General features: G+C 41.0%; 3 protein-coding genes across 5 annotated transcripts in view; 2 read left to right on the top strand and 1 right to left on the bottom strand.

Moving 5' to 3' along the window:
* Window positions 1-309: 309 nt before the first annotated feature.
* On the top strand, window positions 310-7,191 carry gmpr2 (guanosine monophosphate reductase 2). Of its 2 annotated transcripts, none has more exons than XM_054753375.1 (10): window positions 310-429; window positions 1,108-1,202; window positions 1,268-1,387; window positions 1,450-1,533; window positions 1,609-1,782; window positions 1,858-1,939; window positions 2,036-2,142; window positions 2,218-2,260; window positions 2,326-2,485; window positions 6,229-7,191. In XM_054753375.1, the coding sequence occupies exons 2-10, from the start codon at window positions 1,116-1,118 to the stop codon at window positions 6,416-6,418; spliced, it is 1,047 nt and encodes a 348-aa protein (XP_054609350.1). In that variant the 5' UTR covers window positions 310-429; window positions 1,108-1,115; the 3' UTR covers window positions 6,419-7,191. The 2 variants fall into 2 exon arrangements, with proteins under 2 accessions (XP_054609350.1, XP_054609351.1); XM_054753376.1 differs by lacking the exon at window positions 310-429 and adding an exon at window positions 536-668.
* A 794-nt stretch (window positions 7,192-7,985) lies between these two features.
* On the bottom strand, window positions 7,986-18,213 carry cideb (cell death inducing DFFA like effector b). The gene is made up of 5 exons (XM_054753377.1): window positions 18,177-18,213; window positions 16,791-16,905; window positions 16,537-16,683; window positions 10,243-10,418; window positions 7,986-10,152 (listed from the first exon to the last, which is right to left on the bottom strand). Exons 1-5 carry the CDS (start codon window positions 18,200-18,202, stop codon window positions 10,011-10,013), a joined length of 606 nt encoding a protein of 201 aa, XP_054609352.1. The 5' UTR covers window positions 18,203-18,213; the 3' UTR covers window positions 7,986-10,010.
* A 1,725-nt stretch (window positions 18,214-19,938) lies between these two features.
* tinf2 (TERF1 (TRF1)-interacting nuclear factor 2) overlaps window positions 19,939-20,752 on the top strand; it is a 6,664-nt gene continuing 5,850 nt past the window's right edge. The window contains exon 1 of one of the 2 annotated variants that reach the window (XR_008566263.1): window positions 19,939-20,286. Coding sequence is in view for 1 of the 2 variants with exons in the window: in XM_054753736.1 (XP_054609711.1) it covers window positions 20,259-20,286 (28 nt within the window). In the remaining variant the exon portion in view is untranslated. The remainder of the gene's footprint in view (window positions 20,287-20,752) is intronic. The other variant, XM_054753736.1, reaches the window with a different exon arrangement.

Below are 20,752 nucleotides of genomic sequence, written 5' to 3'. Positions count from 1 at the left end.
GACCAGTGCAGGGTGGACACAGGCTATTCCCACAACTTCCGGGTTAAAATGTCGATGGTTCCACGTCTCACCGAGTACATTTATCTTCTTCAAATTTTTGGATTCGTCGACCATCCACATTCTTAAAATAACATAATTAACACTGTCTTTAAATGTGACGAGTATTGTTTCACGAGTCTATACAAACAAGCAAATTATTCTGTTTAGCCCAGGATAGTGTTTACGACAGCAGTTTAATGTGCCGTAAAGTAATTCCTTTGTTTGTAGTTTTGCTGCCAACTGTCTGTACGCTTAAAGCGGTCTAAGAAAACTACAAAGCGGGAGTGTGCATCTTTTCTATTGCTTCCTGCGTACAAGCCTGCAGAGGAAGCATATGCGACTCATCCAGCAACTCGTTGAAGGTTATTCATTTTCCCCAAAATAAAATAGGTAAGAGCTTTTGCATTGATTTATTTAAAAAACGATGCCCTAGAAGTAGAAAGAGGCTCTGAATTGTGCCACTTGGAATTTAGACAGCCGCACGGTAGTCTAGTGGTTAGCATGTTGGCCAACACAGTAAGGGAAGAAGTAGGTTCGATTCTCCCTTGGGCATTTCTGAGTAGAGTTTGCATGTTCTGCCCGTGCGTCGCCGGATATTCCGCTTTCCTCCCACATCCAAAAACATGCAGGTTAGTTTAATTGGCGACTCTAAATTGTCCTTAGGTATGAATGTGAGTGTGAATGGTTGTTTGTCTATATGTGCCCTGCGATTGGCTGGCGACCAGTCCAAAGTGTACCCCGCCTGGCGCCCGAAGTCAGCTGGGATAGGCTCCAGGATGCCCCCGCGACCCTAAAGAGGAGAAGCGGTATAGAAAATGGATGGATGGAATTTAGACAGTTGGATTTCTGATGTACCGCAGTGTAATTACACGTGGTTAGCATAAACATTTTAATACCGGACTGTCTAATAGCACTAGCTATCCGAACACTAGCTAGTCTTCCTTTTGGTCATAAAAATCGGCCATTAGGGTGCTTGCTCCATTTGTCTGTGAAATGCCTTCTTGTGAACATTATAACTCTTCAGTGTGCACATTGTGTGATGACAAAAAAGTATGATGTGTCTGCCAGGTTCCAAAATGCCTCACATTGAGAATGATATCAAGCTGGACTTCAAGGATGTGCTCCTACGTCCTAAGCGGAGTACCCTCAAATCAAGGAGTGAGGTAGTACTACATTATTAAACAATTTACCATTGAAGAGCATTGGTAACCCAGGGTGCTTGTCTAAGGTGGACCTGATGAGGAGCTTCACCTTCAGGAACTCCAAGGGCAGCTACAGAGGTATCCCCATCATTGCTGCTAACATGGACACAGTGGGTACCTTTGAGATGGCCGTGGCTTTAAACCAAGTAAGCAATGCATTGTTATGGAACCCGTTTCTCACCCTAAACCAGCTGTTCTCTTGTGTTAGTTCACGGTCTTCACTGCGATTCATAAGCATTACTCATTGGCTGAGTGGCAAGAGTTTGCAGCCAAGCATCCAGAATGCCTCGAGGTATTCACCATACCATCACTAAGTTTCATTACCCGCCATAAATTATGACTACTGTCGCCTTGCTACTTTCCCCAGAATGTTGCAGTCAGCACAGGCACTGGCGAGGCTGACTTCGAGAAGATGGCTGCCATCTTGGCGGCAGTGCCACAGTTACGCTACATTTGTGTCGATGTGGCCAACGGCTATTCGGAGCATTTTGTCCACTTTGTCAAAGACGTCCGGGGGAAGTACCCCTCGCACACAATAATGGTCAGCGTAAGTCTTATTGTTAGATTTTGTTGTTACATGTATTTTTCATGTATTTGCTTTGCGTTTGGGTGTCAGGCAGGAAATGTAGTGACGGGAGAGATGGTGGAGGAGCTGATCCTGGCTGGCGCAGACATCATCAAAGTAGGCATCGGACCAGGTGAACACAGCATCACGCACTTGCCTCATTCGCATCCTTTGTGGCATAACTCCCCTCTGATAATAATCATTTGACCCCTTTTTGCATCTTCTGTAGGCTCTGTGTGCACAACCCGCAAGAAGACCGGGGTGGGGTACCCTCAACTTAGCGCAGTGATAGAGTGTGCGGATGCAGCCCATGGACTTAATGGCCACATCATCTCTGTGAGCCTCCATTATTCATGACTAAAGATGAAGCGTCATTCATTCATCACATTGTCAACCATTTCTTTCACACAGGACGGAGGATGCACTTGCCCAGGAGACGTCTCTAAGGCTTTTGGTGAGTTTCAATGTGTTTGATTGATTTTTTTTTTTTTTTTTTTTTACCAATGTGGTGTTTCACAGGTGCAGGAGCCGACTTTGTGATGCTGGGCGGCATGCTGGCGGGCCACACGGAGAGTGGCGGCGACACCATTGAGAAAAATGGCAAGAAGTACAAGATGTTCTATGGCATGAGCTCTGAAGTGGCCATGAAGAAGCATGCAGGCGGCCTGGCTGAGTACAGGTCTGTTCATTTGGTAGATATTTACATCAATCTGCATGTCGCTCAACCTTCAACCATGTTTGACACATCATTAGGTACACATGCTCATGATATCCAAAACAAAAATTGTATCGTTAATTCTGCTTTGCAAAGATGGTAACTCAGTTCCTATTGATACTTTCAAAGAGGTATTCTAGCCTTTCTACGGTCACAACTATTATGTTCGTAATTAGTAATTATATTACTAATTAATAGGTCCTGAGATCAAAGCGTGATAAGATTTCTCGTTCAGAAAAAAAAAACGTCTCGCAATAATAAAATCACAAATGAAAATGAACTGGATAATTTAGCCGGCCTCCATGTATTGCCATGTGCATGAGTTGGAAATGCTACATGCAGAATTGTAATTTAACAAGATTGTTAAGTGACACTTTAAGTAAGTCGTGATGATGATCGATGATTGATGTATCCCATGAACATAATAGCGAAATACTGAAAGTCAACCCAAGATGTGTCGCTTATCTGGTCACATGCGCAAGTGCCAGCAAGACAGACAGGTGATTCGGGTGCATGCGTATCAAAATAAAGCTCAGTGTAGCATTTTTGACATTTTAAATCGTTTTCAAACTAATTGTGGGCAATATGTGTGTAAATAATAATCTATATATTTATGTATATAGCATATACATCCATTCTCACAGTATGTTACTTAAAATTGTTTTCAAGTTTTGAAAACCCCCTCATTTTTAAGGTGTTTATTTTGTCGTGGTGAGCCGCCACGATCAATTACATGAAGTGGAAATCCTGATATATGTAGAAATCAGTTTTTTCCTCTAAATTTAGTGGGTGTGGCTTACACACCAGAAATTTACTGTACTATTTCCTATGTACTGTGTTTCACTTTGACAGTGTAATGACATGTTTACGCCAACAGAGAGTGTGCCACGGTAGTGGTTAGCTTTAGCCGTGCATGGCTGATTAATTAACAAACTCAGTCAAAAGACTCTAAGCCTCTCTCGTGTTTAACAGCCATTTTTATTGGTCTGGTGGCACCTGTAACACATGCGTGTCTGTTTTCCTTGTCTCACGTCTCCCAACAGACAGGAAGAGGATTCACTCTGTGCATTGGTTTCAGCACCTAGACGAAAATGGTGTGCCTTCACAGAGAGTGTAGTTGAATACATAATGCAAAATAATACTGCTCTTTTAATAGTTGAAAAGTCAGCATTTCAAGAAACATTTTATAGACAGTCCGAATTGCCTGTGAGACACAAACGGCAATTCGACAACTTTACAGAGTGAAAGATGACATATTAAGGGAAATACTGCATTATTATGACATATTATTATTATTATTATATAGGCACAGAAGCGGTAGTTAGACTAGTTTATATGCTCACCTGAAACACCACCATCATTTTCAGTTTTACCAACTGGGAAGAAAAGATACCCTTCGTCCCGACAGCCAACGCTTACTGAAGCATTTGGTAGGCAAAGTAAATCCAAGCAAAATAGCACAAAATGGTGCGCACGCACAGTGTGGCTCGCTACATTGCAAAAGAAATGCAACCATTCAATACTGTGGAAAAGCCAGCATTTCTGAAAATGTTAGAAATGTTTGACAGACAGTATGAATTGCCTGGGAGAACTTTTTTGGGGGCTTTTTTTGTTTATTATGTTTGTTTAACGTTTTATATTTAAAACCACTTGACATTCCGATTATAATAAATACTCTTGAGTAATTCAAGTTAATTCATTTGATACGATGTACTCGCATTATGCCATAAAAATAATGAAAAAAGTGACTGACTGAAACCCACACGGTACACTATACTTGAGTACCATCTAGTGGTTCAAATGTGCATTACACCTGATCTATGAAAAATGGCATAAAAAATACAGTATGACGAAATTATCGAATGTCGTCGCTGTTTTGTAGTAGAATTATCGACCAGCAAAATTTGGTATCATGACAGGCCTAGGTACCAATAATACAACAATACATGATTACAAACTAGAGCCCCGCCAATATATTATGACATATAACAGATTAATCAATATCAGTGAAAATGTACCCGATATGTAGCCAATGTGTAACTTTTTTTTTTTTGCTGCGCCACAATTCAGTCGCTCCCTCCCAGTGTGTCTCTCTGTGCTGCCTGCTGTCTGTACCTGGCCCCTCCCCCTCACACACACACTGTAGAACAGGGGTCACCAACGTTTTTCCTTGTGAGAGCTACTTTTACAAAATGAAAATGGCCAAGAGCTACTCATTTTTGTAACACTTATTTTCAGAGCTTATTTTAAACCCAAACAAAGCGAATATGCTTGTTTTACCAGAACATTAACAAAATGCTGGTGTCCACAACTCACATTTTGTATTCCAGAATGCATTTCTTTGTACTGTTCTTTCATTATTAACTGAAAACCTGAATGAAAAGCAGGCTTGCGGGCACCTCATGTGGTCGTGGGGGGCTACCTGGTGCCCACGGGCACCACATTGGTGACCCCTGCTGTAGAATATTACCAGGATTTCACAGCATTTAACAGCACTATTTGACAGTAAAATACTGTAATCAAAAGCCCCTTTAAAATTACACTGTACCCTTGCATTTCACAGTATTTAACTGTTATTTCACAGTAATGTCATCTGTAATGTCTGCTGTACTTTCACAGAATAAAACTTTAAAATCAAGTAGGATTTCCAGGGGCGCATACATTCACAAGTTAATGTTTTTATGCCAGTCATTTTGAAAATGTTCGTAGTCATGTATTTAATTGTCATTTTGACATATTGCATTTTTTGAAAGCAGCTACATTGTAACATAAAATGTAGTTTAGGCCCTCGTATTAAATCTAGTCACGTGATGCATGTTTGTAGTCAACTTTTTTGTCACTTTTTAATGTTTGCTTCAGCATTTATTTTTCAGCTGTTTGCAAATACTCAGTGGCTGCAGATAGAACTTTTCAATAGCGACTAAATACTTGATATTGGTAAGATGTTTTCCATCCTTCCATTCATTTTCTATGCGCTAAGGCTTTTACAAACACATCATGTATTAGTTGAAAAACACCTGACATTAGCCTATGTATTATCACTTTCAGCCCAATGCAGCCACTTGTTTTTATTTTAAAATGCTCAACTATACTGTAGTATAAAAATCTAGGCTAATGATCAAAATGCACTAAATGTATATATTTTCATTTGACGGACAGAAGGGAAGAGTAAAGTGTGGAGACGTTACGTTAGATGCAACATGTGCAGTGTGCAAGTTTGCCGGTGCTCCAGCACCAGCAAAGAACACTACAAATTTGTGGCAACACCTAAAAGTAAATCACAGAGGCATGTCCTTATGTTGACGGTTTTACTAAGCAATTAAATACCCTTATTTTCATTTGGGAGTCTTCTGCTTCTTTGCATTGAATTGTATTTTGGGTATTAGAAGAATTTATGTTCATGTACAGTTTATATCCTGTGTAGATCAATGCTCTTTTTTCAGATATTGGCTGATATATCGGTTATAGGCCGATATATTGGATATCGGCTTTCTTTTAGTCCCCAATATCGGTATTGGCATTGGCCCCAGAAATCCCATATTGGTCGGGCTTTATTACAGTATTTATGTGTACATATACACAGGCGCTCACAAGGACCCAACATGTGGAGAGCTGTCTAAGCATAGGCCTGTCAGTTTCCCATCCATCTTTGTGGGAATTCAGTCCAAGTACAGTTTATTTATTTGTATATGTTTTTCCTCCACCAGAGCATCTGAGGGCAAGACTGTAGAAGTCCCATACAAAGGTCCGGTGGAAGTGACAATGCGAGACATCCTGGGCGGGGTCCGCTCCACCTGCACCTACGTGGGTGCAGCCAAGCTCAAGGAGCTGAGCCGCAGGACCACCTTCATCAGGGTCACCCAGCAGCTCAACACCGTCTTCGGCAACAATGCCTGAAACTCCAGACGGATTGTTGATGTCTTAAAAAGAGTCTGCAACACTGCTTGTCTGCGTCAGAAGCCGTATGTGCACCGATTCAGTTATACCGCCATTCCATGTGTTATGTCACCATTTCTGCATCGTCATATTTTCATTTAGACCTTTTAATGTCCTCCTCACGTATTGCTAACGTCTTATTATTTAGAAAGCCAAAAGGTATATGCAACAGCCACAGCTTAAATGTTAGGGGTTTTTTGCACTTAATATTTGAAGGGTCCAATATAAGGTTACAGAATATTTATTAGTGATTTATTTCATTTGGAATTTCTTTTAAAAGTACAGTAAATGTTAGAGCAGTGGACCTATACAGGTATATACCAAAGTTTAAATGTCTTCGTTTTATCGATGTTCACTTTCAGATGATTGTTTAATGTTGCCTTTAAAGTAAGTGTTCTTCTTAACCTCAGTAATCAAGTAACTGTGTCTTTTTGATTTGGTGTTGTCACAACGTTTTTAAATAACAGCACGATGTAAAACCATGTTTTTGATGACCATTTTATAAATCAAACTCTGTTCAACCGATACAACATTCCACATGTTACATACATAGAGGGGTATACATGAAGGAGGAGGCGTGGAAGTTGAAACCAAAGATTCAAGAGACTGGGAGTCGTGCAAGACTGCTTTCTTTGCTGTTCCATTTAATTTCATCAATTAGTTGTTTGAGTCATTGCTGAAACGTATGGATGGAGTCCTCCAAGCTCATGGGAGTCATACACAATATAATTGTTCGTACCAAGGAACCCTGACATTATGTTCTGATGTTTTTGGAGCATGTTTGTGTTTTCAAAGAAATACATCATTCCTACTGTACATTCTTTTTGTATGGGACAAGACTGTGCAAGTACAATCTGACCTTTCTGTCTTAATTAAATGATAAAACTTAATGGATTATACAAGACTTTATTTTGCGATAATAAGCATAATCTAGAGGCTTTTGCCTTTCATATAAACTATTTCTGAATCCAAGTGAGCAATTATAAGCCATAACGTTTCAGTTATGTCAGTCTACAAATTGTTTTGGTGACATGAGGGCTATCAAGAATAATATTTTGGAACCCTTTTTGGATTAATTTCTGGAACGAACCAAAAAAAATAAAACGTGAGCCCTGCTATTGATGCTCCTTGTTTTGCTTAATCAGACGGATATAAGGCATCAGGCGTGCTTGGCTGACATCAGTCTTGATTGTGACCGAATGAATCTTCATTTCTTTTCTTTGGTGTTGCAGTGAGGAAGCAGTTGAATTCCAACACACCTCCACCCTTATACTGTCACCTTGACTTTGGATTAATGTGGAGCATCATCTGTCTCCGTTGCTCTGTTTTCCAAAGATGAATCCCGTTTCAGGTCATTTTTCTGTGATGAGACGACTGAGCCTGCCGTCTTTTCAGCACAGCCCGTAGACCACATGTATCAAACTCGTGCCATGGAGGGCCGAGACGCTGCAGGTTTTCTCTCCAACCAGTTTCTTCAGCAGGTGATTTAATTGATGAGTTCCTTCCCTCAAACTGAAGGTGTTGATCATTAAAATCACCTGCTTTAGTGACTGGCTGGAAAGAAAACCTGCAGCGTCTCGGCTCTCCATGGCACGAGTTTGACATCCCTGCTGTAGGCCATTCCATCCGAGGAGTTCTAATCAGAGATGTGTCACATAAACCAACAAACCAGTTGCAGTTGTTGGAAAGATTTGCAGATTGTCTCAGATTTGCAGCCTTGGTTGTCTGTACATCCTAATGCACCTGAGAGTACAGCTGCAGGAAGCCAAAGATGTCTTCCTTTAAGCAGCTTGCATGCTGCTCTGGCTGGTTTTGATGAGCGTGCTCTAGACACTAGTCACAGTCTCAATGAGATGGCTGTTTTGGCAGCTTATCCTGTCGCTCCCTCTTCTCCCAACACTGCCCTGTAACACTGCTTGTTTCTCAGATTTAAGCTCCTCCATGAGCTTCTTGTGGGCCATGGACAAGGTCTTCATGTTGTGCAAGTGATGCTGGTCTTCAACCACACATGCAATGCACAAACACACGTCTGGTCATCCGAGTATTCCAGGAGTTTGGACATTTGGGGGTGCCACCTAAGGCCGTCGACTTTGTCAGAGAGTGAGTGTGCTGCAACACGGGTGGTCAGGTGGACCTGGAGGTGCTGGACACACAAGGAGATCTTACATTTCATGCAGGCCCTAGGTGCTGGTGTCATCTTCCGAACACATGTCACAGAGGACCACTTGCATCAGATGCTCTTGGAGATGGCCAGACATTTTACGATAATCTTTCCGGTTAGTGATCTTAAATATGAACTAGACATCACTGGTGAAGACAAAGTGTACATGTAGCAAAGGGCAGACCTTATCACCAGTTCAGGAAACAAAATCACAAAACTCTAAATATTTATTACACTGTCAAATACGGCTTTTTGAAAACCTGTTCTCAGATTTGTGTCAGTGTTGTTTGAAAAAACAGTGTTGTTGGATAATGTACAGGGTAAGTAGCAGTGGTGTGTCCAGGTCTTTGCTGGCCCTCAACACTATCAGAAGCACCGATAGTATTTGCTCAAAGAAATTGTCTCAATTTATCCCTAACAATCTATTACCGGTATCTTCATTTTGTAGCTGTGTCTCTAGGCTACACATATTTTGTCCGCTTTAACCTTCATAAATCTGCCCAGGGCCTTTAGAATCAGGATTGTTGGCCCATGACAAATACACACTATCATCAATGGCGGTGTTTTTAACCAATCAAATTTAAAAATTCACCTCACAAGACCAGCTAGCTGGCCCACACTGACGTCACATTGATTGGTTGATGTCTGAAAGCCTATGCCTAACACTCAAAGTTATGAGTGCGCTTGAACACATCATCACAGGACAGCAGCACTTAATTGATCTTGTTTAGAGAAGAGGAGACAGACAGAGTTGTTTGTCGTTGTGTGTGCATTATATGAACAAATACGTGAGTTTATATGTATATTTTATATACACATAAACTCACACGTCAGCCTTGGAAAGGGTTTGTTTGCCACTTCCACTGGAAGTCTTCCAGACCAGTGTTTACAAGTGAGTGGTGGATGAGATGTATTTTATTAATTTTTTTGCGTTTTTGTCATGTTATTAGATAAATATTGATTGTTAACTGCTCTAGAGGATGTTGTAGTGGCGGTTTGGAGTTTTTTAGAGATGCTGTACTCAAAGATAAAAGGTAACTGGGTTTCTTCCTTACGTAATCATGGTATTCATCCCCAATTCTTGTTATATTGCGTTTTTCTATATTACTGATGGTTTGTATAATTGTGAAGTGATAGTGGTGGTTTTAATAAGTGTACTGGGTCACTTAAGTTCCCCACCAAAGGCCTAGGTATGAAATGCACCACCTACCACTAGTAAATGCCCTTTTCAGTCCACATAGAAGGGGGTGTCATGGAGATAAAATCATCATTATAATTGGGAATGTTGTACTAAATATCAGAGGCTTTGTTTAAAATGTACATAATTCTCTGCAAAATGTATCTTTTGCTTGCATAATTTAAGGTCTACTTTTAAAAAAAGAACTTGCGTTGTCACTTCCAGGTTGTTGTGTACTCTGCCTTTTGTGGCTGCCAAAGCTCCATGCCCTCAATGATGCGGCGGATCATGGAGGCGGAGGTGATGAGCAGGTGTCCTGCGGCGTTGAGAAGGGTGGAGGCCATACGAAGGGCTTCTCTGCAAGAATACAAACTTACCACTTGTATCATCTTTAGCATAGCAATTCAGATACGCCCTGGAGGGATTATGAGCAGAAACTTCACCTACCTGATGACTTTCTTGGGCCCCAGACACTGGAAGTCAGCACTCACAGAGTACAGTCCTTGAAAGGTGGCCTTCACGCTCAGAGAGCCAAACAAATCCCTTGCGTTCAGCTTGTAAAGGTCAAAGGTGACACTCGCGATGTCTTTTCCAGACTTGGGCTTGATCTTCTCAACTGCACCCTGAGGTGACAATTAAGGGACTATTAGTGTCTCAAGCCCGCACGGTGGTCTAGTGGTTAGCACGTTGGCCAACACAGTAACAGCTTGGAGATCGGGAAGACCCCTCGATTCTCCCCTTGGCATTTCTGTGTGGAGTTTGCATGTTCTGTGCGTGTGGGTTCTCTCCGGGTACTCCGGCTTCCTCCCACATTCCAAAAACATGCAGGTGAGGTTAATTGGCGACTCTAAATTGTCCATAGGTATGAATGTGAGTGTGAATGGTTGTTTGTCTATATGTGCCCTGCGATTGGCTGGCGACCAGTCCAGGGTGTACCCCGCCTGTCGCCCGAAGTCAGCTGGGATAGGCTCCAGCATGCCCCCGCGACCCTAATGAGGAAGAAACGGTATAGAAAATGGATGGATGGATGGATAGTGTCTCAAGCCTTAAACAGTCTTAAAGATACTTTTTTATAATTTTAGCAATAACATCTGCAATAGATTCATGAGCACCAAATGTGAGAAAAAAATAATATCTCTCACATCATGCTTATTTCCCCAAGCTTGGAAAACAGCCAAAGTTATACCCGTGCACAAAAATAATAAAACAGCTTTCTGTGGTGCTAGTTGTAAACCAATTAGTAGTTTGCCTGTTCTTAACAAACTAATGGAAAAATTGGTGTTTTCTCACATTTTAATTTTAAGCTTAGATGTGAATTTCAGCTTGCCTACAAAGATGGTCACTCGACATCTGCTGTCCTCGTGCAAATGACTGATGATTGGCTAGGTCAAACTGATGCAAAGAATTATATTGGGACTGTTCTTGAGTTTAGTGCAGCTTTTGACGTTATTAATATTACAATATTAATATTACAATTAATATTACAATAAACCGTGTATTGTTGAGAAAACTTTCTGCAAATGGTTTTAGGGATTGTGAAGATGGATGGAGAGCTACTTCACCAACAGGTCTTCATCTCTGTATTTTAATGGTGACATTTTGATAGCGAGGAGGTTAGATTGCGGGGTTCGCCAGGGCCTCTGCCTTGGTCCTTTGCCGCTCTCTATCCTTCCCAATGACCCTTTTCTCATTTTAATCAGGGCATCTATAAAAATGTATGCAGATGATTCTATATTATACACTAGGTCCCCAACTAATGAACACAATTGGTTCCAGACAACCGTTCTTAAGTTGAATCGTTCTTAAGTCGAAACAAAATTTATATTTCCAATGATATAGGTACTACATGTACGTGTATACATATAAAGTATATGTGTATGTATGTAAATATGAGTTTGGATGCAGTAGTAATATTAAACGAGGATAATTAATGAAAAAAACATTAATAAAAATAATATAATAATACATAATGATAAATGTTATTTTCCTTTGAGGAGGTGTGGTCGAGGATACGTCATTGGTTGTGGTGGAGGAGGAGAAGTTATTAAAAAAAAGGACAAATGGTAGTCGTCGTTAGACTCTTCTAAAAGAGGTAGTGTTCTGTGGGTGGTGTAGAACTAAGCAGGCCTATTAACTCTTCATAACTTTAATCACACGCTCTGTCCGGGTTGTATCATCCAACTAAAACCTAGCTTTCCTAGCTTTACCGGAAGCTTTCTCTACCCAGTCTGTTGGTCTCATTAGCTAAGGCTGCCTCTTGGTCCCATTAGCAGTGTCACAGTGCCCTCTACTGGCCAAGCATGTACAGTAACAGTATACACACTGATTCCTAAGCACTACAAGGCAAAATAAAATAAAATATAAACCAGTTGGCTTGTGTTCGTATCGGGGAGTGTTCGCTAGTCGAGTGTTCGTAAGTTGGAGACCTAGTGTATACTGTACATCTGCTAATAATTTAAGTATTTTAAATGAGGTACTGCAACGTGAACTGGACTGTGTATCCAGCTGGGTAGACAATAATGGGCAGTAGTAGCAATGCTTCTGTCATATGCGCCTACTTTATGACAGTTTTTTCAGTCAAACAAGTTCTACAATCATTAGTGTTATCTCAACTAGACTACTGCTCTGTTATTTGGTCATGTGTTCCAAAGACAGACATTCATAAGCTTCAACTCATACAGAACAACACTGAACTGCCTACCATTGGACTAGCACTGACAGAATGCATCAAACTCTCTCATGGTTGCAAGTGGAAAATAGATTAGTAAAGAATCTTCTTGGGTTTTTTAAAATCCTATTTGTACCAGTATGAGGCCTGAAATCTTGCATTCTAAAATTATTTAAGCTTATCAAAGACACCACTTTACCAGACTGCAAAGGAATGGTGACGTAGCTGTCCCTGTGGCAAGAACATGTTGTGCACAAAAGACAGAGTTGTGTAGCGCTACTGCACAGTGGAATAGGTTGATTTGTTCCATAAGAGAATCAAACAATACAAGATGTTTTAAAAATAATCTCAGGAAGACGCTCCTTTTTTTATATGATCTGTTTTCATGTATGATGTTGCTATATGATGTATTGTTCTACAGGTATTCTTTTTCATCTATCTATTTTCATATGTAAAAAGTCGATAAAGTGCACAATAACACCAGGGAGACACACACTGCCTACTCAAGAGGTTGCCAAGCGAGCACAGACTCAAACGTTTTTGTTCCCTACCGTGCATGTTGTAAGAGGCGACTAAGGAGGGTTGGGCCTGGGCCAGCTACCACACACTGTAAAAAGAAAATAGCTACAAAAACATCAACAGGACAAGATCTACCATCACCTTAGGAACATGGAATGTGATAACAATGTTTTAAAATGGCAAGACTGCACAGTTAGTAAAGGAAATTAAAATATACAACCTCAAAATGTTAGGCATTAGGGAAAAAAGATGGACAGGATCAGGTCATGTAAGCCACAGGAGAGCTGCTGCTATTTTCAGGTCATGAAGAGGACAATGCATCTCACACGCAAGAAGTTGCCTTAATGGTGTCCAAGATGGCACAGAGATCACTGACGCGGTGGGAGGCACATGGGCCCTGAATTGTTACAGCATCAATCACAATCTAAAAGAATCGAGCCGGTTCCAACATCCTTCAGTGTTATGCTCCAACAAATGAGCACAAAGAAAACTGCAAGGTAGATTTACAAAACCGACTAGAGGCTGTTGCCCAGAGCTTCTCTGTCAGTAACGTCACCATACAAATGAGGGACCTCAATGCCAAGATCAGCTATGACAACATAGGCTATGAAGAGATCATGGGGCAGCAAGGACTAATGGACTTGAATGAAAATGGGACGAGATTTGTCAACTTCTGTGCCACAAATGTCACTGGTGGGAGTATGTTCCCTCACAAAATAATCCACATAGCTACATGGATATCACCCGATCGCTCAACTAAAAACCAAATATACCACTTCTGCAAATGAAAGCCATTCAGGAGATCACGCCAGGTTGTAAATGTTATGTCAATTGCAGATGTTGCTTCAGACTATCATCTTCTCAATGGGCTCCTCAAACTGAAACTCAAAAGAAACCAGACAGGAGAGACTTTCCAAAGCCAGAAACGAACCTAGTCTTATTGAAAGACACAAGCTAGCTGGAGGAATTGAAGCTGACGTTCTCCAACAAGCACCAACTGCTGCTGGGAGAAGATGAGACGGTTGAAGAGAGATGGGGAGTGGATCTCAGCAGAGAACATTGAGGAAAGGAAACAGAAAGGCAGCAGAGGCGTCCAAGAGCAGCAAAATCAAGGGCCCAACAACGCTCCACCAAAACAAACAAGCAAATGAAAAAGAACACTACAGTGGACTATAAATATTACATCACGAGGCAGCGATCTGTGGCAACATGAACCAACTGTACTACGTCACAACAATATATCAAGGAAATGTATCAATCCAGAAAAAACAGTGAAAGATAAGGACGGGAAACCACTGAAAGTGGAGGCAAACCAATTGAGAAGGTGAAAGGAGCATTTTCAAGAACTACTGGTACTAATACAGGGGCGGATCTAGCTTTTTTGAAAAGGGGGGGTGTGGCCGAGGCACTGGAAATGGAGCGGGGATCTGGTGGCCCCTCCCCCAGAAAATTTTTTAAAATTTGACCTCATTTCCTGCAATCTGGTGATATCTGAGGCCAATTTTATGTCCTTAATTTCAAGAGTTTGTTGTTATTTTTTATCCTTGGAATATATCATTTAAGCCAAAACATTCTATTTATAAAATTACCGGTACTAGGAGAAACCCATTTTAGCTCAATTTCCTGAAAAATATTTTCCAATTTGAAGGAGCTGTAAATTCTGAGGATTTGAGTATAATTTTATGTCACTGGGGATGGCTTTTCTGGTTAATTGTCATTGAGAATAGACAACAGTTCCTTATAGTCATGATGCCAGAACCTTTATTTTGCACCTCCACCTGAATAGCCATGTACAGCACTCTGGCTGACCCTATCCTGCATGCCGGCAGCTTACCACCTACCACTACACAGTGCAGCATGTACTAAGCCATACACATGTACAGCCCGCCTAGAACAGTGTAGTATCCTCCTGGCCCAAAAAGCAGGCCAAAAAATATTCCCTGGGGCTCCCCTCCCCTGCTCCGCCAGCCGGCCTAGCTCTGGGGTCAGTTGACTGACTGTGGCCTGGGGTGATCTGTCTTGGTGCTAGTAGCAGTACTAATAAATCAACGTGTACCAGTTTAGACATACATGTACCTTCACTGGGTGACTGGAATCCAGGATGGTTTATCATTTTATTAGCTTTTATTGTGGCAAAAAAAATCGTGGGTGCCTCAAAACGGGGGGGTACACCCCCAAAACCCCCCTCTAAATCCGCGCCTGAAATAGATCACCACCACGGAACCCCGCTGATATACTCCCATCAGACACTGATTTGCCCTTCAATTTGCCTCGCAAAGCTATCAAAACTCTCATGAATGGAAAGACATCTGGACCAGACAATATTCCAGCAGAGGCACTCAAATCAGACAGAGAAAACAGTAGAGACTGGATCAGATCTGAGCAGATCAGACTGGAATGTAGGCTACATAGTCAAGCTACCAAAAACAGGAAAACCTCAGCTCATGTGTCAACTACAGAGGGATTCTCTTGCTGTCAGTGCCAGGATGGGTGCTCAGTAGAATCTTACTGACACACACCTCCAGCAAGCCAGTTTTTGTAAAGAGAGATCCTGCACAGGCCAGACAGCTAAAATCCGCACAGTACTTGAACAGTCTCGGGAATGGATTTTTCATCCTTTTACGTCAATTTCATTGACGATGAAAAGACCTTTGAAGTGCTATGGAATCCCTGAAAAACCTATAAACATCACCCGCAACTCCTTTGACGGAATGAGGTGCAGGGTAGTACCGTACATGGCGGCCAACTCACTGATGCTTTCAAAGTGCATACTGGAGTGAGCCAAAGTTGCTTGCTATCACTGTTCCTCTTTCTTCTTGCGGTAGACTGGGTCGTGAAGACATCAACAGCTAGCAAACAGAATGGCATCCAATGGACTCCCTGGAAGCAGCTGGATGATCTGGACTGTGCAGATCAGTCGCTGAAAATTCTGCATGCTTGGGTCTTAAAAGTCACAAAAGAAAACGCAAGTGAATGAAGTCACCCCAAAAGGTGACGGTGCAAAAAAGGAATAACAGTAGCACAAGCAGAAAAAGGTAAAAGGTATTAAACACAGAAGATGCAGTGGGCTGCATCTAACTTCTAGGATATAATAATCACATCAAACACAATAAACCAGCGACTAGCTGAGTCCAGCTGAGCTACATAGTGGCAGCTCACCAATCAGCTCCTGGAAATGAGGAAAACTCACACTAAAGAACATGACAAACCACAGGGAAAGACGAAGAAAGGATGCCCAAAGAACCCCCGGCACTTTGACCTCTAAACTGACATGACAAGAATGAGGTACACCTAGAGCCAGCTGGAGAAAACTGCCCAGGACTGCAATGGCTGGAGGACCTTTGTTGACGGCCTAAACCCCAGAAGGGTTAGCAGGCATTACTGATGCACTTCTTAAACTGTCTGAACTCAAGCATGAAGGCTAGATTTTGGACAACATCCTTCAATTACACGACTGTGGGACCGATAATATGGGACCTTTTAGGTTTAGCTTTAAAGTTTACCTAGCAGCAACAACATATTGATTTAGTTAACAGCGAGAGACAAAATTCTACCGTTTGGGGTCGCCATGTCTGTCCAGGCTCCAGGGCCATGATCATAGAGTTGTCTGGCAGAGTCGAGAGGAATTCATCGGACCCTACCTCTGTTCCATCCTCCTCACAAACCAGAGACACCAGTGAGAGCAGCATCGCCTGGCGTACCTGTGGCACACGTCCCAAGAAAACGACAACCGCAAGAATGAGGATGACAGGACAAAGAAGTAAGAACTTTTTTGCATGTGTGTTTGTAGTTTACAAATGTTTCTTACTCTCTCTTTTAGCTCCTCCAGAGTCCCGGCTGTGATGCCCTTCTTGATCTCCCTGTTGTGGCTGCAAATCCTGAAAGGTCTCTGCGTTGGGGACCACACTCGCTTGGTTACTGACCTGAAAACAAAACAAATCAACAATGTATGACACACACAAACACACACAGTACTGTATATGTATGACACACATATACTGTATATGTACATATACAATTGATAAAGTTGTGCTCCATGCAGCAACAAGCTTGCTAGCTTAGTATGTCTGCGGTCTGGAATGATTTCCAAGTTTCGCCTTCGGATTATAATTATGAAATTTGCAGGAATTGCAAAGCGCTTTCAGGTGGGAGTAAGGCCTCTTTCTGTAATACCTGTAGTCTAATATCACACCTCAGGAAGAATCACACGCACTAGCCTACTTGAAGCAAAATAAGAAACGGACGATGCTGAATGAGCCCAGCTTATAATTTCATTGACTTTGTTCGTCCAGAGTTTCATCCTTTGTTCTTATACGGATGTTTGTGTCACGTACAAATGTGCAGCTTTCCAAACTGTTTAGTTTCCAAAATTATTTCATTTGATTCTTATTTGCAAATTTCTTAAGACTAACCTGTCTTACTTGTTGAGAGTAGGACAACATGTTATCTTGACTGTTGGTCATGATTTTTTAAAAATGATTTTTGTTGAAACAAAATGATAGAATAGTAGAATAAATATGGCATTTTTTTCACCGCAAAAGAAGCATAATGTGTTCAGTACACATTAGTTTGAGGAAAGAGATGCTGCCAATATTGGTTGATATCAGTATAGGTAATGAAGTGCTGGATTATATCAGTATATCAGATATCCGTAAGAAAGCAAATACTGTATCAAACATCTCTACATATAGAGAGAGTAAACCTCTCACATTTCATCTTCTCAAGGGACGATGCAAGTTTGTTGAGAATTTTTCACAGGACAAGTGAATCTATCTTTTATACAAGCTGTAAATTGACTACTCTAGTCAAGTATATCCAAGTGTGATATCTGTAGTATTGGCCCATGAGAAGATGTACTGTAATAAAAACAGAGACATCATCTCATGCGTTCACACGACGTGTTTGGTTAGAAGGAACTACATTTGGTGCGTTTAGTACAATTTGTTTGATCAAGAGATCTCTTGAGAGATGGGTCTCGGTCTACTTGCAAGTGAACTCCGGGCTCAGATGTGAACATACGTATATTTGAGTATTTGTGAAATATACTGTAAGCTGGCAAAAAATACCAGTGTGAACGCTAAGCGAAACTCAGTGCAGCATCTTTTTCAAACCGAGCTACAAGTCTGAACACAGCCTTATTTGTACATTGCATCGTGAGCAAGGCAGTTCAAGTTCAAGCAATATCAACACTTACTTTATAAATGATGATGTTGTATCCATTCTGGCCAATCTCTTGGTTGTTTTGGTGTGCTGACAATGTCAGCGATGCTTGCCTTTGATCGGGCTGCTGGACTTTGCTCCAAAAGTGGTGATAATCCAAAAACAGGACAGCTAAGGCAAAGTTCATCAAGATTGTGTGTATGTAGGTGTAAAGATATCCTTCTTTCTTTGTACACTTTGTCTACAAGACATAAGACCGTAGACATGGACTTTATTCCGGTCAGAAGGCAACAAAGCATAAAAAGAAAGCATATTCGAAAGCAAAATTCATAGTATATCATAGCCAGCAATTAACAAAAATGAAAAAAAGAAGGACAGATTATGGCAATTTGATGGAAAAGTTGTAAAATGAGGTGATCTTATAATGTGTATAATTGAAATGTGCTTTTAGTGTCAGATCTTGTCCTTAGCTTTATTTGAATATAAACAGTTGTTCTTTAAGTACGTATTTATGACAATGGTTATGGCGACCATGGTTAACAGTGTTACATTGAAATACATGTTTACACTCGCATAATTCAGCATGTCTGGAAAGGAGATATATAAACAAATCAAATGTATAAATACAAAAGGAGTAGCAAAAAACTGTTTATTTAAACCCAGCCCTTCTCCGTGTCTCAACAAGCTTCCAAACTTTTTTTACAAACACATTTTGAATACAACAGGTTTTGTAATCAACTAAATCATCAAATAATAACATGTCGGTCTGTGATTGGCTTGGTGACTCCTTTGGAGCCCATACCATTGGGGGCCGGGATGTGGCAGTAGTGGACCACTACAACTGCTTGGGAGTCCACATGAACAGTAGACTGGACTGGAAGGACAACAGCAATGCTGTCGACGAGAAGGGCATGAGCATACTCGACTTCCTGAGGAAACTTAGGTCCTTCAATGTGTTCAACAAGCTTCTGGAGATCTTCTGCTTCCTGGGAGGTGAGCACCAGCAAAAAGGACATAAACCGGATGGACAAAGTGATCCAGAAAGCCGATAAAGTTATCGGCATTAAGTTGTAGGCATTTGTAACAGTGTGAGGCAGGAGGACACTGGATAAACTGCTCTCCATCATGGACAACCCCACCCACCCACTGCATCGGACGATAGAGGGGCAGCAGAGCTAATTTTCCAAAAGACTCCTCCAGTTCCATTCCCACAGTGAACACTGCAGGACTTCATTCATTCCACACGCCATTCAGCTCACCTGTCCTCACCTCACCTGTCTGTAAAAGATAATATGCAACATTATTGTACTCTGTACTGTTTGCCCTCCCTTGTATAAAATGTTAATTTACTTGTATTTACTTACATTTTTACACACTATTTGTAAATATGCAAATCTTTTTTATCTTATGTTCTTTTTATTTGATTACATTTTATTCATATCACACTGCATTTTATTTTATTTAGTGCTTTTCTTTTTCTTCTGCAATTGAGCTACTAAAACCAAACAATTTCCCTTGAGGATTGATAAAGTCTAAGTTTCAGTGAAGCTAATGTATAAAATGTCAAAGGAAAATGTCAATGTCAAACTCAGGAAAATAAACAAGAAAGAAATAAAGGAAGAATTACAACTGAATTAAAGAAATAATGAAACTACTAAGTTGCATTTTTATTCACAAATGTTTCTAGATTTACATGTATAAATGTGACGTGTCCGAGAAATATACGTCATATCCGGGAAAATTTGAGTAAGCTTGTTTGTAAAATAGTATTGCCCGGGTGAACGAGACTCTCGGGATAGCTTGCCTAATTAGTTAAGCACCGCCCAGGCGGCAGATGTCATGCTTCACATTAAACGTTTATCTTTAATGCCTGGAAGGCGGGAGTACGAGAAGCGGAACTTTTTGATGAAAGTGTAGCTAGCCGAAGTCGGACAAGGCGGTGTTGAGATGTTAATGTGGAATAATTGTTAACTTCAGGCGTCACCTGTGATCATAAAGTATCTGCGATAATTTAGCTCACTTTCAGAAGTTTCCCTACGTTAGCATCAAACTTGGTTGTCTTTTCGTCAAGAAGTAGCTTGGTTGGCGGAAAGGCTAAGAGTGTTTTGACGCTAGAATGGCGTCAACAAAACCTACGCATAATGGTGAGTATTTTGGCTTTGCTTCTTTGGCCTGCTGCTTTGAATATAATTGTTTTTTACCCTTAAAATTGCCCTAAATCGTACTCACACGTTAGACCCACATGACAGAAACGTTCAAGATGATATTTTTTTTCTCAACTAAAAATGCAAGGACACCACCACCGGCTAGCAGGTTACCAATAGTGGTTTAACAGAACAGATTATTCAAATGTTTATATTTTTCACAATTACAAATCGAGCTTCAGACACATAAAATTAGTTTCAGAAAGGTCAACAATTGCAGGCTTGCTGTTGTTACGATGGTCATAGCTAACAGTGGCTAAACTTAGCCAAATCACTGTCATTAGCAGACAAGAAACATTATAGCGATCTCATGCTATTTATTGATCACCCATAGTGTATAAAATTAAGACATGCACAGCATTAAATTAGTGACGATCATGTCGTTTGATGTGTGCGAGCATTAATT

This window comes from Dunckerocampus dactyliophorus, chromosome 15, assembly GCF_027744805.1.
Source record: "Dunckerocampus dactyliophorus isolate RoL2022-P2 chromosome 15, RoL_Ddac_1.1, whole genome shotgun sequence".
In the NCBI taxonomy this organism is placed as follows: Eukaryota; Metazoa; Chordata; class Actinopteri; order Syngnathiformes; family Syngnathidae; genus Dunckerocampus; species Dunckerocampus dactyliophorus.
The sequence above is the reverse complement of the archived record's forward strand: the minus strand, read 5'-3'. Positions and strand labels throughout refer to the sequence as shown.

Bases quoted from the DNA above. Each gene is read 5' to 3' on its own strand.
- gmpr2 (XM_054753375.1), top strand. From the start codon at position 1,116: ATGCCTCACATTGAGAATGATATCAAGCTGGACTTCAAGGATGTGCTC. The intron at 2,143-2,217 runs GTGAGCCTCCAT...TCTTTCACACAG, and splicing joins TTAATGGCCACATCATCTCT to GACGGAGGATGCACTTGCCC. The intron at 2,261-2,325 runs GTGAGTTTCAAT...GGTGTTTCACAG, and splicing joins AGACGTCTCTAAGGCTTTTG to GTGCAGGAGCCGACTTTGTG.
- cideb (XM_054753377.1), bottom strand. From the start codon at position 18,202: ATGGATACAACATCATCATTTATAAA. The intron at 16,906-18,176 runs GTAAGTGTTGAT...TTTTGTTTTCAG, and splicing joins ACAACATCATCATTTATAAA to GTCAGTAACCAAGCGAGTGT. The intron at 10,419-16,536 runs GTAGAATTTTGT...TTGTCACCTCAG, and splicing joins AGACATGGCGACCCCAAACG to GGTGCAGTTGAGAAGATCAA.